The sequence below is a fragment of the Bos grunniens genome, chromosome 7 (genome assembly GCF_055505025.1).
Source record: "Bos grunniens cultivar Pamir isolate PY7600 chromosome 7, Bosgru_T2T1.0, whole genome shotgun sequence".
In the NCBI taxonomy this organism is placed as follows: domain Eukaryota; kingdom Metazoa; phylum Chordata; class Mammalia; order Artiodactyla; family Bovidae; genus Bos; species Bos grunniens.
The window spans coordinates 72,344,928-72,363,653 of record NC_141171.1 but is presented as its reverse complement, the minus strand read 5'-3'; the positions used below and the strand labels follow the sequence as shown (position 1 = coordinate 72,363,653).

Sequence of the window (18,726 nt, the reverse complement as noted above, 5' to 3'; positions counted from 1 at the left end):
AGACTTGTGTTTGTGTGCGTGTTTATGTCAACATTACATTATAGGGAAAAAAATGTGCTACCCTCTTAAGGCACAAAATGTCTAATTGTCTTTTTTCAATGTAAATAGTCATTGATGATTATTGTCTGTATCCATGAACTCAATGGAATTTGCAAAATGCTATTACCCTAAGTCATGTATAAAAAGGAATTTCCCCTCATGAAGTATTACTCCCATGGCTGATTCATGTCAGTGTATGGCAAAACCACTACAATATTGTAAAGTAGTTAGCCTCCAGTTAAAATTAATTAATTAATTAAAAAAAATATTTGGTTACTGTGTGGTTGTTGCTGTTGTTCAGTCATGTCCAACTCTTTCCAACTCCATGGACTGGAGCATGCCAGGCTCCTCTGTCCTCCACTGTCTCTCAGAGTTTGCTCAAATTCATGTCCATTGAGTCAGTGATGCTATCCAACCATCTCATCTTCTGTCACCCCCTTCTCTTCCTGTCCTCAATCTTTCCCAGCATCAGGGTCTTTTCCAGCGAGTCAGTGCTTCGCCTCAGGTTGTTGTTCAGTTGCTCAGTCCTGTCCAACTCTTTGCAATCCCATGGACTGCAGCACGCCAGGCTTCCCTGTCCTTCACCATCTCCCAGAGCCTGCTCAAATTCATGTCCATTGAGTCAGTCATGCCATGCAACCATCTCATCTTCTGTCATCCCCTTTTCCTGCTTTTTTAACTTCCCTGGTGGCTCAGATGGTAAAGCATTTGCCTACAACACGGGAGACCCGGGTTCGATCCCTGGGTCAGGAAGATTCTCTGGAAAAGGAAATGGCAACCCACTCCAGTACTCTTGCCTGGAAAATCCCATGGATGGAGGAGCGTGGTAGGCTATAGTCCATGGGGTCTCAAAGAGTTGGACAGACTGAACAAATTCACTTTCACTTTCACTTTTCCTGCTTTCAATGTTTCCCAGCATCAGGGTCTTTTCTAACGAGTTGGCCCTTCACATCAGGTGGCCAAAGTATTGGAGCTTCAGCTTCAACATCAGTCCTTCCAATGCATATTCAGGGTTGATTTCCTTTAGGATTGACTGGTTTGAACTCCCTGCTGTCCTCAAGAGTTTCTCCCAGCACCACAGTTCGAAAGCATCAACTCTTTATTTCTCAGTCTTCTTTATGATCCAACTCTCCCATCCGTACCTGACTACTGAAAAAACCATAGCTTTGACTATATAGATCTTTGCCGGCAAAGTGATGTCTCTGCTTTTTAATACACTGTCTAGCTTTTATTCTAAGGAGTGTCTTTTAATTTCATGGCTGCAGTCACCATCTGCGGTGATTTTAGAGTCCAAGAAAATAAAATATGCCATTGTTTCCACTTTTTAAATGCAAGATAAGTGTTTGATCGTTTCCTTGTATTTACTAGTTTTAAAATAATGAGGTGATTCCTAACATTCTGCAAAGTTGACCAATGAGATTTTCTTTTCTAATATCAATATGAACTCTTGGATCTAAGCATATTTGATGTATATCAAATCAGTGCAGTTGTTATATTATCTTTATTGATTATCCCACCTTTAGCCAGTGGGAACTTCTTCAAATTAGCTTCTGAGATCTTTGGCCATGACCTCAGTAGTCTTAGATTGATCTGGTCCTTTTTGATAGAAAATGGCATTTAGAAATCATGATAAGTACATACTAGAGGTACTTTTTGCTATCAGATTGATCATTGTTTCTATGCCATTTAAATAAACAGAACTAGGACTTTTTTTTAAGAGTCTGTCGTACAGAGTGAAGCAAGTCAAAGAAAAACAAATATAGTATATTAATGAATATTTATATATATGAAATCTAGAAAAATGGTAGAGGTGAACCTTTTTTCAGGGCAGGAATAGAGATGAAGACATAGAAACATATGGACATGGAGGGAAGGAGAGGGTGGGACAAATTGGGATATTAGGATTGATGTATGTGCACTGCTGCTGCTGCTAAGTTGCTTCAGTTGTGTCTGACTCTGTGCAACCCCATAGACGGCAGCCCACCAGGCTCCCCCATCCCTGGGATTCTCCAGGCAAGAACACTGGAGTGGGTTGCCATTTCCTTCTCCAATGCATGAAAGTGAAAAGTGAAAGTGAAGTCGTGTCCGACTCTTCAAGATCCCATGGACTGCAGCCTACCAGGCTCCTCCGTCCATGGGATTTTCCAGGCAAGGGTACTGGAGTGGGGTGCCATTGCCTTCTCCGATATGTGCACTACCATGTGTAAAATAAATAGCTAGTGGGAAGTTGCTGTATATCACAGGGAGCTCAGCTCAGTGCTCTGTGATGACTTAGAGGGAAGGGTTGGAGGGTGAAGAAGATCCAAAAGCAGGGGATATATGTATGCATATATCTAATTCACTTCATTGCACAGCAGAAACTAATGCAACATTATAAAGCAATTATACTCAAAGATTAAATACATCAGAAATTATGCTGATACTTCAAATTCAGAGCTAGAGAGTTTTGTTCAACCTCATCAATATTAAACATATAAGTCCTTCTATCACATCAAGCAAAGTCCTTAACCACTGTACTACACAGCTCCCTTTTGATAGTTGACAGTCAATATTGGATTAGAAGTGGAATTGGCAACATTTTCAAGATGAGAAAACAATTTCAGAGAGATTGAATCTTATCAAAGATAACCCAGCTAATAAATACAGTGTGGAGACAGAAATGGAGCTCAATTCTGATGTACCTGATTATTTTTCCCATGGCTAAAGTAAATTTTAAATTCCTTAATGTGTATTTTCCGTTTCTCAAGTGATTATAATTTTTATATATATGAAAATATTGAAGCATTATAAGTTTTAGTTATAATTATTTATAATAATACTTAATTTGACTATGACAGACACAACTCTACAAAAGAACTGTTAGTTTCATTTTTACAGCTCTCAGACTTCCTTTTGGTGACCCTCTCCTCCATAGTCCTGCTAGGGCATGAGTACACTCACACACACACACACACACACACACACACACACACACCACAGACATAGGATCCCCCCTTCCAATGTTAAAAGCACTATTTGCACATTTCTATTAACCATTCTTTTTCCATTTTTATCTCTGTGGGGCCTCATGAGGAAGCTCTGCTGGCTTATGTGTGAAAGATATAACCACATTTAGGTGTTTCCAGGTGGCTCAGATGGTAAAGAATCCACCTGCAATATGGGAGACCTGGGTTCAATCCCTGGGTCAGGAAAATCCCCTGGAGAAGGGAATGGCAACCCACTCCAGTATTCTTGCCTGGAGAATCCCACGGACAGAAGGAGCCTGGCAGGCTACAGTCCATGGGGTCACAAAGAGTTGGACACGACTGAAACTCTCTTTCAAGGTGTTAATAGATGAAAGCTTAAAGGTTTTCTCCCTCCCACTCCCTCCATACCCCATGATAACATATTTATATGATAATAGTGGCCTTCTCTGCCTTAACCAGTATGGATAATTGTGGGTATTTTAGGCCAACGTGAGAAGTATTTAGTTTCTCAAAGGAAAGACATTCTAATCTAGTATATGGATTAGTCAAGACTCCTGATTACATGTGAGAGAACTCCAATTTGAAGTAGCTTGGACAAAAAGGGATCTTATTGGAAGGATATGGGATGAGATGCACCTTACACTAAGGTGGAACTGGAAATTTCAATTCATCTCTACTGTCCGCATCTCTTTCGTTTGCATTTCTCTCTGCATTTGGTTTCAATCTCTCAAACCAGTTTCCTTCATGTGGAAGAAAAACTGGTACCAGTAAACCTACCTTTATGCCCCATCCCCCAGAAGGGACTAGGGACCTTCCCTGCTGTCCAGTTTGGAAAGCATGCCAGGGAGAAGGAGTGATCAGTCTGGCTGGAATCATGTGTGCACAACCCTCAACTAATTCACTCTGGCCAGTGGCAAAGGATTCTGTCCTTGGCATCCTCTAATTCACCTTCGTGGGTGAAACTACCCTGTGAGGCAGGAGAGTACTGAGCACACAGCAATAAATAGTCATTGCATCTATTCTGCATCAGGGCTAGATAAGCCTAACTTAGGTACAACCAAGCTCATCTATGCTGAAGGAGAGGGGCCCGGTGTCCTCTCTCCTGAAGCTCCCAGTGGCATTCTCTCTTCCCCGAAAGCCCTTTCCTGTCTGCCCTTTTTCTGCCAGGCAGCCTTCTCTACAAAGTATCCGGGACAAATCCCTCCTTTCTTTGTGCTCCCGCAGACTTCAGTCTTCTTACTCTCAACCACTGCACATACCTCTTTGTGCTTCATTTAATAAATTCATTTACTCAATCAACACATGATACATTATGGTCATATCTTCCAGGAATAACTGAATATGGACTTTCTCAGACTGGAATTCAGACTCTCTTCTTTGTGACCTCTTTTGCCCAAAACATGAGGTACAGAATTTTGGATCTCATGTCATTTTCTCACATCTCAGTTATCCACAGCGAGAAAAATGTGTACGGAAAAGAGTTTCTTTGCAACACTCCCTTAAGGCACCACTGCCCATCTGATGGCAGCTGCCCGTGTTTCCAGCATCATGCATTCATGCTTTCGTTCACCAAATATTGACTGGATGCCTTCTCTGTGCCAAGTGCTGTCGTATACTCTGGGGGTCCAGGTGTAAATAAGAGAGATACGGGCCTAAGGGGGAATCAGACAGACAGTTGTTAACCATTCCACAAACAGTTGATTCCTTTTAGGAATAACAGAAGAAATCATCAATTTTTCAGGACTTGCTTCACACGCCAAACCCATGCCTTTTTGGTTGGAAAATGTCATGGGAAGGTTTCAAGAATAAATTTAATCTTAACCCTGAATAAAAACCAGAGAATTTATTCACTTTAAAAAAGGGAACATAGACTGTAAAGAACTCTTAAGAGTCCTTTTCCCACAGCCCTCCAGCCTGTTCTGTGTGGGAATCACTGGAGCGGGCAGGGAGCCTCGGGTGCTCGTACGTGCAGAGCATATCTTCATCCAGAGTTAGAGACGAAAGTATCTGCCAGTCACTCTGTTGCAGGTTATCTTGAAAAGAACTCTGACCAGGAAGCGGGAAGGTTATCAAGCACTGGTAAATGTCATTAGTTTTCAGATAGAATTCTCAGCAATCACAGGGCTAATTTGCATGCCAGGGGGTAAATCTTTATCACCTGACCCAGTAGCTAGGGCATAAAGGACATTTAATTCTACCATTTATCCAAGCTAGTTTGCTTAAAAAAAAAAAATTTAACCACTTTAAGTAGTACCCTTCTAAGGTTGCAGTGTATCTCTTGTGTAGCTGCCCAGGTTGATGTGGTTTGTGTAGCCCATAACCCCCAGCCCTTGCAGAGTCCCTGTGAGCCCATGAGTCCTCGCAGAGAACACAAATGAATTACTGATGCTGCTTTGTCATTCTCCCTCCCAGTGTAGAGTGGGAGTGGCTCTTCTAGTCATCTAACCTGAGGGTTGTATAAAAACACACTCTGAGAGCGTCACAGAAACTTGGTGATCCCTAGTTCAACTCTTCTTTTTCACATACATCTCTGGCTTATGATAAAAGCTCAATATATGAATGCATTCTGTGTTGGAGGAAAGAAATTAGCTGTTTCTCTTTCTTCAATTAACAGAATCTTTATTTTTTTAATGCACTTAGCTCTTTATTTTTTGCTTTTTATTTTCTTTTTCTTCGAGTTTTATTGAGATATAGTTGACATACAGCACTTTTTTCAGTTTAATGTGTAGAGTGTAATGATTTGACTGACACACAAAATGGAATGATTACCACGATGAGTTTAATGATCATCCATCATCTCATATAGATACAAAATTTTTAAAAATATATGTTTTTCCTTATGATGAGGACTCTTACACCTTACTGTCTTAACAACTTTCATATATAACATACAGCAATGGTAATTCATGTCAGCAATGTTAATCATATTGTACATTCCATGCTTAGTACTTCTTTCTCTTATAGCTGGATGTTTGTGCCGTTTATTGCCTTCATTCAATTGTCCCACCTCCTACCTCTGGTAACTATAAGTCTGATTTCTTTTTCTATGAGTTTGATTGGTAAGCTGATATTAAAATAGAATTGACCAATAACACTATGTTAGTTCTGGTGTAAAACATCGTGAATCGATATTTCTGTGCATTACAAAATGATCACCGCACCATCTGACATCATACAAAGATATTACATTATTAACGACTCTACTCCCTACACTGTATGTTTCATCCCAATAGCTCATATATTTTGTAACTGGAAGTTTGCTTTTGTTTCTTTTTCCTAAGGAACCGGATCCAAAATAGTACTGCTAAGACTAATGTTAAAGAATATACTGGCTATGTTTTCTTCTAGGAGCTTTATGACTCAATCTTAAGAGACTGTATGTTTCTAGGAGTTTATCCATTTCTTCTGTCGTGTCTGTTTTATTGGCATATAATTCTTCATAGTAATCTCTTCTGGTCTTACGTTTAAGTCTTTAATTCATTTTGAATTTATTCTTGTATGTAGTGTGATAAAATAGTATAGTTTATTTCACTTGCGGCTGTCTAGTTTTCCCAGCACCATTTATTAAAGACACTGTCTTTCCCCATTGTATATTCTTGCTTCCTCTGTCATAGATTAATTGACCATATAAGCATGAGTTTATTTCTGGTCTCTCTATTCTGTTCCATGGATCTATGTGTCTGTTTTTATGCCAGTGGCATACTGTTTTGATGACTGTAGCTCTGTAGTATAGTTTTAAATCAGAGAGTATGATACTTCTAGTTTTCTTCTTCCTTCTCAACATTATTTTGGCTATTCTGTGTCATTTGTGCTTCCAATCAAATCTTAGAATTACTTGTCCTCAGTTCAGTTCAGTTCAGTCGCTTAGTCATGTCCAACTCTTTGTGACCCCATGAATTGCAGCACGCCAGGCCTCCCTGTCCATCACCATCTCCCGGAGTTCACTCAGACTCACGTCCATCGAGTCAGTGATGCCATCCAGCTATCTCATCCTCTGTCATACCCTTCTCCTCCTGCCCCCAATCCCTCCCAGCATCAGAGTCTTTGCCAATGAGTCAACTCTTTGCATGAGGTGGCCAAAGTACTGGAGTTTCAGCTTTAGCAACATTCCTTCCAAAGAAATCCCAGGGCTGATCTCCTTCAGAATGGACTGGTTGGATCTCCTTGCAGTCCAAGGGACTCTCAAGAGTCTTCTCCAACACCACAGTTCAAAAGCATCAATTCTTCAGCACTCAGCCTTCTTCACAGTCCAACTCTCACATCCATACATGACCACAGGAAAAACCATAGCCTTGACTAGACAGATGTCCTATGAAATTTAACACTGGTGTTTTAATAGAGATTACATTGAATCTATAAATTGCACTGGGTAGCCTGGTCATTTTAACAATATTATTTCTTCCAATCCATGAGAATTGTTTATTTTCCATTTGTTTGTGTTGTCTTTGATTTCTTTTATCAGTGTCTTATAGTTTCCCAAATATAAGTCTTTAATCTCCTTAGATTTATTCCTAGGTATGATTCTTTTTGATGCAGTTGTTAAATGAAATTGTTTTCTTAATTTCTCTTTCTGATAGTTCATTGTTAGTATTTAGAAATACAACAGGTTTCTATGTATTAATTTGTATCCTGCAACTTCATGAAATTCAGTGATGGGTTCTAGTAGTTATTCTGGTGACATCTTTAGGATTTTCTATGGACAGTATTATGTCATCTGAAAAATAGTGACCTTTTACTTCTTCCTTCCCTATTTCAATGCCTGTTACTCCTTTCTCATATCTTGTTGCTATAGCTAGGACTTCCAATAAAAGTGGTAATGGTGGGCATTCTTGTCTAGTTCCTGATCTTAGAGGAAATGATTTCAGCTTTTCACTGTTGAGTATGGTGTTGGCTACAGGTTTGTCTTACATGGCCTTTATTATGTTTAGATGTATTCCCTCTATGCCCACTTTGTTGAGAGTTTTTACCATAAAAGTATGTTGAATTTTGTCAAAAGATTTTTATGCATCTATGAGATGGTCACATGATTTTTTCTTCTTCAGTTTGTTAGTGTGGTATGTCACATTGATTTGAAGATATTGAATGATTCCTGCATCCCTGGAATAAACCCCACTTGATCAAGGTATATGATCTTTTTAATATATCGTTAGACTTGGTTTGCTAATATTTTGTTCAGGATCATTTATATTTATCATTGATATTGGCCTGTTATGTTTTCGTGGTGTCTTTGGTTTTGGAATCAGGGTGATGCTGGCTTCATAAAATGAATTTGAAAGCATTTCTTTTCAATTTTTAGGAATAGTTGAGAAGTGTAGAAGTTAATTCTTCTTTAAGTGTCTAAAGTAGAATTTACCTGTGAAGTCATCTGGCCCTGGACTTTGGCTTATAAGTAGTTTTTTGGCTACTGACTCAATTTCATTAGTGTTATTGGTCTGTTTATATTTTGTATTTCTTTCTGACTCAGTCTTGAGAGATTATAAATTTCTAGGAGTTTATCCATTTCTTATGTATTGTCCATTTTATTGACATATAATTGTTCATAGTAATCTCTTCTGATCCTTTGTATTTTCTGGTGTCAGCTATAGCTTCTTTCATTTCTGGTTTATTTTATTTGAGTTTTCTCTCTTTTTCTTGATGAGTCTGGCTAAAGGTTTATCAGTTTTATCTTTTCAAAGAATCAGCTCTTAATTTCATCAATATTTCTTTCTTTATTTTTTTTAAGTCTCTTTTATTTATTTTCTCTCTGATATTTATTTCTTTTCTTCTACTCACTTTTAGCTTTGTTTGTTCTTCTTTTTCTTGTTACTTTAAGTATAAGGTTATGTTGTTTTTTTGAGAATTTTCTTGTTTCCTGAAGTAAGCTTGTATCTCTATAGCTTTACTCTTAAAATTGCTTTTGAACACAATGATTCAAAATCTATAGACTACAACAAAAGCAGTTTTAAGAGCAGTGTCCTCTGCCATGAGGGGCCAGGGCCCAGGTCCCAGCTCTAAGAGGCTAGAAAGAGGACTCCAAACTGGCAGTTGCCAACACCAGCCTCTTCATGGTAGAATGAGCTTCTGAAAATGACTGCCACCAGCCTCTCACAGAGGGAGTCCCAGTTGCCTCCTGCCACTCTGGAAGGGTCTCCAAGGTTAGTAAGTTGGTCTGATCCAGGTTCCTTTCAAATGACAACCTTTGTTCTGGGTCTCGGAGTGTGTGAGATTTTGCATGTGCCTTTTAAGAATGAAGTCTTTGTTTCCTTCAGCTCTCCCGTACACAAGCCCTACTAGCCTTCAAAACCAGATATTCTGGGGGCTTGTCTTCTTGGTACAGAACTCCTGGGCTGGGGAGCCTGATGTGGGGCTCAGACCCTTACTCCCTGGGGAGAACCTCTGCAATTGTGACTCTCCCATTTGTGAGTTTCTTACCTGGAGGTGTGGATCTTGACTATCACTACATCTCTACATCTCTGTACCTCCTACTCAACAACTTGTGGTTCCTTCATTATATCCTTCATTTTGAAAAATCTCTTCTGCTAGTCTTCAGATCATTCTCATTCATAGTTTCTCTGTAAATAGTTATAATTTGATTTGCCCATGGGAGGAGGTGAGCTCAAGGTCTTCCTACTCTGCCATCTTGCTAGAAGAATCTTTCTTGAATATTTCCTAATGGCCCTTGAGGGGTTTCAAAGTGGTCTAAGACATACTTTCTGTCCTTTAAGAGCTTAGGACTCTAAGCTTTTTATTAAAAAAAATTTTATATAATCCTTACACCCCAATCCCTTTCCTCTGAAAGTAGTTGTCTTTTCAGCATCTATTAGTTAAGAAAATAAATTAAAATCTACTATTAATTTGGTGACCTTTAAAAATAAATTTGTATTTATTGACCTCAGGAATTCCTACAGAAAATTGAAAACCATATATGTGTGAGAGTTATTTTTACTCTGACCACAGACAGCATTTTGGTACACATGGGGATTTATAGACAAGTTGCTATGTTTCATCTACCAATTGGCTTATAGAAATAACTTGGTATTTGACAATTAAAAGTATAAAATACTTCAAGTTCTAAATGGGGGTATGGATACTGCAAATTGTCTAGAATCAAAGAAAGGAGAAATTGCTGTGATCTGTGGTAGATAGATGGGTCCTTAAGAGGTAAAACCCTTGAGCCTGGCAATGAAGGTTTAAGAGAATTGTAAATATGGAAAACTTGCAAAGAAAGCATGAAAAAGGCCCAGAGGGTTTGTTGTGTAAGAAGACAGCATTAAATGCTTACATCCAGCAAAGAACAAGCACACACTTTAGAATGAGACAAAACTGGATGTTCATGAGCTATGTGACCTTGAGCAAGCTACTTAGCATTAGCAACACTCAGTTTTCTCTCCTATAAAATGAGACTAACCTGTCCAGAACACTTTACAGGAGAGTTGGAAAGATCAAATAAGATTAAGCAAATGAGGGACAGCATTTTGTGAAGTGTGATTTTACCAAGTAAATAAACATCGTTATTTTTTAAAGTCCCAGAGATACCCAATAGATTGAGCACACCGCTGTGTTGACTGGAATTTTTGTTTTCAAGGAACAGAAATGACTCTGGCTCACTTAAGCAAAACAGGATTATTACAAAAATGTGCTGGGAGGTGAAATAGAAGGAGTGAAGTACATGGTGTGATTCACAGAAGCCAAGGAAATATGAAGTTCAGTTCAGTTGCTCAGTCGTGTCTGACTCTTTGCAACCCCATGAACCACAGCATGCTAGGCCTCCCTGTCCATCACCAACTCCTGGAGTTCACCCAAACTCATGTCCATTGAGTCGGTGATGCCATCCAACCATCTCATCCTCTGTCGTCCCCTTCTCTTCCTGCCCTCAATCTTTCCCAGCATCAGGGTCTTTTCAAATGTGTCAGCTCTTCGCATCAGGTGGCCAAAGTTTTGGAGTTTCAGCTTCATATGAAGACCCAGGCACAAAAACAAGAACTAATGCAGCAGGAGAATATTAGTAGCAGCAATTACTTAATAGTCTCCTTTGTTTTTCCTTCTTTGAGTTATTCTACTCAAGTCAAAGTCCCACAGTGAGATAGGCTAGTGGGCAGGGCATCTTGATTTATAGTCCCATGAAGATTATGAACCAGGGAGAAAAGGTAATTTCCCAAAAGGAAGTTAAAGGATTGTTAAAGAAAGGAGAACAGGATAGAGAATGAGTGAACAGAAAACAAATTTCAAAAGATCATTGATACATTTATGTAATCACATTTGTTGATCAACATGAATAATACTGAAAAAAAACTAAGAAAGTAAAAGTTGAGGCTAATTTAAGGGGAATAGCCTCTTCTAGATATAGGAATATATCTCAACCTCTTTACTTCACCTTGACTTTCCCGGTGGCCCCAGGAGGTTTATTGTATCTAGGGCATAGGTCAATGAGAGTACCTTAATCCCAGAGTCATTACACTTTAACTCTTGGCTCACTTTCCTTAGCTTTCATAGATACCACAATTGACACACCAGACTAACCTGGGAACTTTGAGCTGTTTTATGGCTGCAATAATTGAGTTGTGTCAATAACCTCTTCCTTCTCTGATTCTCTCTCACTTCATCCATGGCTCATACATTATGAATATTCAATAAATGGTTGAATATGTGGAGGATGGGAGACTAGTCTCGCCCATGTTGGGATCTAGGACCTTGACTCCTTTTTCTTTTTTATTAGTTGAGCCAAAGAATTAGATTTTCTTTTCTTAGTTGAGCCACATTTCCTTGCAAGAGCAATCTTATTCCCCTAAATCAAAGTTAACATTTGTACCTGGTGCTTTTACAGGTCTTTACAGAGGTTTTCATTGTTATCTCCTCATACATCACCTTTCAGTATTTAATGTCCTAATATTCATCTCTCCAGCTAACCTTGCCTTTACAAATCTTTATGTTGTTGTTATTCAGTTGCTAAGTCATTTCCAACTCTTTGTGACCCCATGGACTACAGCACACCAGGCTTCCCTGTCCTTCACTGTCTCCTGGAGTTTGCTTAGATTCATGTCCATTGAGTCAGTGATGCTATCTAATCATCTCATCCTCTGCCATCCCCTTATCTTTTTGCTTTCAATCTTTCCCATCATCAGGGTCTTTTCCAGTGAGTCAGCTCTTCACATCAGATGGCCAAAGTATTGGAGCTTCAGCATCAGTCCTTCCAATGAATATTCAGATTTTCTTCAACCCTGAATATTCGTTGCTGAAGCTGAAGCTCCAAATCTTTATAGTATGCCTGTTAACACAAGGTGTCATGGGAGGTGCTCTAGAGGAAGCTGACAGTTTGCTCAAGAAAGCAGAGACCTAGATACACCAGTGTTAAATGGAGGCATGAGAGTTCATGTGGAAACATGTTAAAAGAACAGTTCTTATTGACTGAGGTAAAACTGTGGGGATTTGGATAGGTTTCATAGAGGAGAAGGCAATGGCACCCCACTCCAGTACTCTTGCCTGGAAAATCCCATGGACGGAGGAGCCTGGAAGGCTGTAGTCCATGGGGTCGCTGAGGGTCGGACACGACTGAGTGACTTCACTTTCACTTTTCACTTTCATGCATTGGAGAAGGAAATGGCAACCCACTCCAGTGTTCTTGCCTGGAGAATCCCAGGGACAGGGGAGCCTGGTGGGCTGCCGTCTCTGGGGTCGCACAGAGTCGGACACGACTGAAGCGACTTAGCAGCAGCAGTAGCAGCATAGAGGAGGTGGCAAATTAAAAAAATCTCAAATGTTAAAAATATATGTATAAAATTAATAATTCTCAAAGAATGTTCTATATCAAGGCAATTTTGTGTCTTAGCCTCTACTCTTTGAAAGTACCCTACTTTAAATTGCAAATATACTTGAAAGAGGTAACACACTGCCTTGTTTATTAGTTGTAGTAATTTACATATATTTTCTCTCTGTGTGTGTGTGTGTGTGCTTATTTACTCCATCTACTCTTTGCAACCCCATGGACTGTAGCCCACCGGGCTCCTTTGTCCATGGGGATTCTCTAGGCAAGAATACTGGAGTGGATTGCCATGCCTTCCTCTAGGGGTTCTTCCAAACTGAGGGATCAAACCCAGGTCTCCCACATTGCAGACAGATTCTTTACCATCTGAGCCACCAGGGAAGCCCATGAATACTGGAATGGGTAGCCTATCCCTTTTCTAGGGTATCTTCCCCACCCAGGAATGAACCAGGGTCTCTTGAATTGCAGGTGGATTCTTTACTAGCTGAGCTACTAGGGAAATCCCATAAATTTTCTACAATATATAAAAAATAATTTTTTTCCAAATTAATCTCCCTTTATTTTTAACCATAGGATAGTACACATATTGCAAGTGATCCAGCCATGCTTATACAGGAGCTTTTATAGTATAGAATGATATATACAGATTTCTCTTATTACAAGTCATTATGACCTAGACCCTCAACATGCTTATATAATAGTTTCTGTAGTATAGTGTGATGTATATGGATTTCTATTATTATAAGTCATTATGACCTCCAGGCATAAAGCCTAATATTTTTTCCAATAGATGAGAAAGAAAATAGAAAAATTCAGATCATGTCCTTTCTTAATGGACGGTTAAGATAGAGAATCCTTGCAACTTCATCTCATGTTAACTTGGAACTTCTTTGAGAACAATGTTTAGTTCTTTCCCTGCGCCCCAAGGGACATCTGGAGATGTCTGTAAACATTTTTGGCTGTCACAACTGAGGGGGAGAAAGGGAGGGTGCTACTGGCATCAAGTTGGTAAAGGCCAGGGATGCTGCTAAACATCAAAGAATCATCTGGCCCGAAATGTCAAGAGTGACAAGGTTGAGCCACCCTGGTCTTAGAAACACCTTGACCTGCCAACCAACCAGGTATCTGTGTAGATACTAGAAAAGACAATGAGAGTGCAAAACCTTTCATGAAACATAAAAATAAATCTTTTAGAAACAGAGTAATACAAAAATGTTAATAGCAGTAAATCAAAGGTCAGCATGACAATATTATGTATTTTAGCTTTTGATTCTTCCTTATTTGACCCAAGTTAAGAAGGGTGGTAGTGATGGTGGTAATGATGATTCCTAGACATTGGAGTTTGCTTATATTTTTTATTAAGAAATAACTGACATATAACCTTATGTTAGTTCTAGATGTATAGCATAATGACTTTTTATCTGTATATATTGTGGAATGATCACAAATCTAAATAAATACTGATCACCATACATGGTTACTTTTTCTTCTTTTGATCAGAACTCTTAAGATCTACTCTCTTAACAACTTTCAAATATGCACGGTAGTAAGTATTAATATAGTTTCCATGTTTACATTATATTTCTTGACTTATTTACCTTTTAACTGGAAGCTTCTAACTTTTGACTTCCTTCACCCACCCACCACTCCCTGACTCTGGCAACAGCTTTTATTAAAATTTAGATTCCACATATAGTTGACCCCTGAATAACACAGAGGTCAGGGATGCTAACCATCCACACAGTGGAAAATCTATTTATAATTTATAGTCAGTCCTTTGTAGTCACAGTTCCACATCTACCAATTCAACTGACCACAGATCAGGTAATACCATAGTGTTTATTAAAAAAAACCTGTGTAAGTGGATCCACACAGTTCAAACCCATGTTGTTCAAGGGTCAACTACATGTTGACCTCATTTATCATATCAGGTACTTTGATCATAGGAAGTGGAAAAGGAACATAGAAAAGGGAACAGGACCGAAAGGAGTTCTTAAATGATCGTCTTTCCTTTGTGCATCAGAATAGCACTGTGGTTTAAGAGGGTGGGCTGTATGGCATCAGAAATTCTGTCTTCTGCTCTGCTAACTGTGTGCCATTGGGGAAATTCACTGACTCTCCCTAAGCCTCAGTCCCTTCTTCTGTATTATAAAATAGGGTAATAATAGTGCCGATCTGATCAGTTTATTGTGTGACTTCAAGAGAGGAGCATGTGTGAAATATTTAGCTGTTCTTGACACTTAATAAGCATCCAATAAGTGCTGTAATAATAATCATAGAAAGAGAAAGTGGAATAAATGTATTGATGATGATGATGACAATGATAACAATGACTGTGGTGATAATGATGACTGGCTTTAGATTCCGATGTTGTGGCTTTCAATGCTGGCTCTGTTACTTACCAACCATAAGACAATTGCTTTATTGATCTGCATTTGCACTTCTGTCCACACCTCTTAAGGTTACTGTGAAAACTTAATGACAGGTGCCTGGAACACAGTAAATGCCCCACATCATTGTGTCTGACCTGAAGAACCACACACGATGCTGTCCTCTATGGAAGGGGCTTATCTTTTCCTGTACCCTGATGGCTATTACTTTCCTCAAGGGTGGTGCCTTTGGTAATAGGCTGGGTCAGCAAGAAAAGGTGGGTAGTGGGCTTTATCCCCAAGGTAAGAAAAGCTAAGTGAGCCAGAAGTGGATCAGAAACTCTAGTAGGGAGCTGCTGTGTAGCTCAGGGAACTCAACTCAGTGCTCTGTGATGACCTAGAAGGGTGGGATGGGATGAGGGGAGAGGGAGGGAGGTCCAAGAGGGAGGGGATATATGTATACATATAGCTGATTCACTTTGTTGTACAGCAGAAACTAACATAACATCATAAAGCAATTATACTCCAATAAATAAATTTTACAAGCTCAAAAAAGTAAATAAAGGCCCCTGGCAGATTTGTAGGGCTTGACAGTCCCCCACCACCGCTGTCCTTGGGTTCTCCGAGCAGCTGCCTGGAGTGAGTTACAGCAAAGCCAGGGAAGGCAGCAATCCTGAGGGGCTGTCTGGCGACTGTGGGGCCCGTGTGTCCTTCTCCACAGTCCATCTAGGGAAGAATGGAAGGAGCCCAGGGTCCAGGGAGCTAGGAAGGGCAAAATCACCTCTCCATGTGGAGAAGGAGACAGACAGAGCACCCAAGACAAGTGCCCAGAAGAATAAAAGAACACAGGACACTTCAGAAGGAAGGTCACTGGGAAGCCCCGCTGGAGGACAAGACAGCCAGGGATCCCTGGCGATGATTAAACGGGCGACAGTCTCACTGCAGGGTGATCATTAGCTCTCAGACCTGCTGCTGCAGACATCTGAAATGAGTTCAGATTCCAAAAGCCAGAGTGAGCCGAGTGGTATGGATCCAGAGGGAAGCACATGGCTTAATCAGGACCGCGAAGGCAGCTGACAAATCACAGTGTTATTTGTCATCATCTCAGAAGTCGGCAAGTGTTTGTCCCTGAAAAAATCAATACTTGGAGGCGGAAAGGGCTGTATTTTTAGAAACTCCTGGATGGGTAATTTATTTCAAGTGAGCAGAGAGTTTATTTATGTTGGCACCCCCACAGAACCAATGGACAGTATATTTACACCAAGCCAGAAGACGCTGTCATTTCTTCTAATCAATTTACCCCTTTGAACAGTTGTACCTTGCAGCTTGGAGTGATAAATTCACTACTCAGGCTAAATCTCTACCCAGGGAACCAGTTCCAATGCCACCTTTAGCACTACTTCCTTCTATGGCATGGCCTGTTACATCTTTCAAAACTTTCCCACACAAATTCTGTCTTCTGAGGCACAGTGGTGTTAGCCCCATTCTATAGATGAGAAAATGGAGGCTCAATGATTGAATGTACTTTTAGCCAATGTAGGGTAGAATTAAAAGGAAAGATCTCCTCACCCCTAGTTGTATTTTCCTCAGGTTGGACTTTAAGAGATTGTAAACTAAAATACCTAACGAAAGAGAAAAAATGAAGAGGCAAGAATGTGTTTTAAATGCTTGGCTGCAAGAATGTTTGTGGGAGTAGGGGGTGGGGGGCAGTGTGGTGTACAAGTAAAGAACAGAGGGTCGGCAGTCAGACTCGGATTCAAATTCTGGTCCTGATATGACCACAGGCAGCCTCTTAACCCTTCTGAGTCATAGTTTTCCCATCTCTGCTGCTGCTGCTGCTAAGTTGCTTCAGTCGTGTCTGACTGTGCAACCCCATAGACGGCAGCCAAGTTCTTACTTCATAGAAGAATTGTAAGCTTGAAGAAAAAATAGCATTTCTAAAGTTCTCATCACAGCATCTGACAGAAGTAAGAGTCCAGTAAATGCTACTTATTTTGTTTTATTAGCTATTATTTTCACAGCATTTTTGCAACAGCCAACAGTTGAAACCAGGTCAGTGTTCAGTAGTGAAATATGGTGGCATTTATACAATAGGTTTCTATCCAGGTGTTTAAGAGATGTAGAAAAATGTAATAATGTGTAAAAATGTTCACTATATGACCACTAAGTCTCACTTTTTGAAATGCATAAATGTGGGTGTGTGCCCATACATAAATGTGTGTAGGTGTATGTACATACTTTTTTAAACTCTGGAAATTCTAAATACGCAAGAATATTGGCTAGCTGTAGGTGGTGTGATTTATAATTTCTTCTTTTTGATCATCTATTTCTATACTGTCCAGTTTGGTAGCCACTAACCCCAGGTAGCTATTTAAATTAATTAAAATTAAATAAAAGTTAAATCAGTTCCTCAGTCATACTACCATATTTCCACAGCCACACACGATGTGTGGTTTCCACTTTAGACAGTGCAGACATAGAACATGTCCATCATGGCAGTAAGTTCTACAGGGCAACTTGAGTCTAGAGAATGAAATCCAGGCCAGAAAAAATTAGTCAGGACAGGACCCTCCCTTTACCAAGCACTCAAGTTTTCATCTGCATCTACTTCTTCCTCCTTAATGAGGAGGTTAGCTGTTTTTTCTAACACATTACAATTATCACTGTGCAACAAAGTGGGGATTACCTTATTTGCAATGGTTCTAACTATGATTAGCTCTCCCAGTGATCCTATTAAAACGAGATCCCTCTGACTTAATAACCTCACGGCATTCCCTCTCTCACAGGAGGTCCAGTTCCAACCAGAACATTTCCACAACACCATCGTGTGTGAGAAGCCCAACAACCACCTCAACAAATTTAAAGGTTATATGTAAGTATTTGCCACCTGTGTGTTGCTTATAAATATTGCCTCTGCAGCTAGAAGTTTTGTCTCAAAATGGCCAAACAAATAAGCATCTGGATCCTAAGAAAGTTTATTTCTTTTTATCTTAAGAAGGGGTTAGAGAAACCTAACTAAATTGAGAAACCTTTTCCAGTCTTTGTTGCTGATGGAGTGACATTTAATTATCTCGCAGGTTTAAATTCACTAATAGTTTTTTCAGAACTCTGTGAAACAGCATCAAAATCAAGACCACACTCTGATTCAGGGGAGGCAAATATGATTAAATTTAGACCAGATTTCTGAAGGAGCCTTTATTGCACTGTGGGTAAGAAAGGGGACTTTGGAGTTTGACAGACCTAGGTTTGAAACCAGGCTCTGTCACTTATAAGCTGTGTGACCTTGAGTAAATTAATTAACCTCTCTGGGCCTTCATTGCCACTCCTGTAAAATAAAGATTATATCACAGGAATTTTCTTGTCTGAGAGTTGATCATACACAAAGCATGAAAACAGGCAGAGTAGATAGTTCATGATGTTACTGCTATTGCAATTACTGTTGTTATTATTTCAGTTTTGATTCAGCCTGAGAGTTTTGCTGTAATTTTGCTCCCACATTTGACAACTGGTCTTAATGCAAAAGACCAAAAAAAAAAAAAAAGAGCAGTGGTGAAAGATGTGAATAAAGGCCCTATTCAGGGCTTTAAGCCTTTCAGAGGACTTTCTCAGAACA

General features: G+C 39.7%; 1 protein-coding gene across 7 annotated transcripts in view; it reads left to right on the top strand.

Annotated features, from left to right (window-relative positions):
• Nucleotides 1–18,726, top strand: part of ATP10B (ATPase phospholipid transporting 10B (putative)) — a 392,121-nt gene that overhangs the window by 276,810 nt on the left and 96,585 nt on the right. For all 7 annotated transcript variants that reach the window (XM_086412751.1, XM_086412752.1, XM_086412750.1 and 4 more), the window contains one exon: nucleotides 17,900–17,985. In XM_086412751.1, the coding sequence (XP_086268877.1) occupies nucleotides 17,900–17,985 (86 nt within the window). The remainder of the gene's footprint in view (nucleotides 1–17,899; nucleotides 17,986–18,726) is intronic.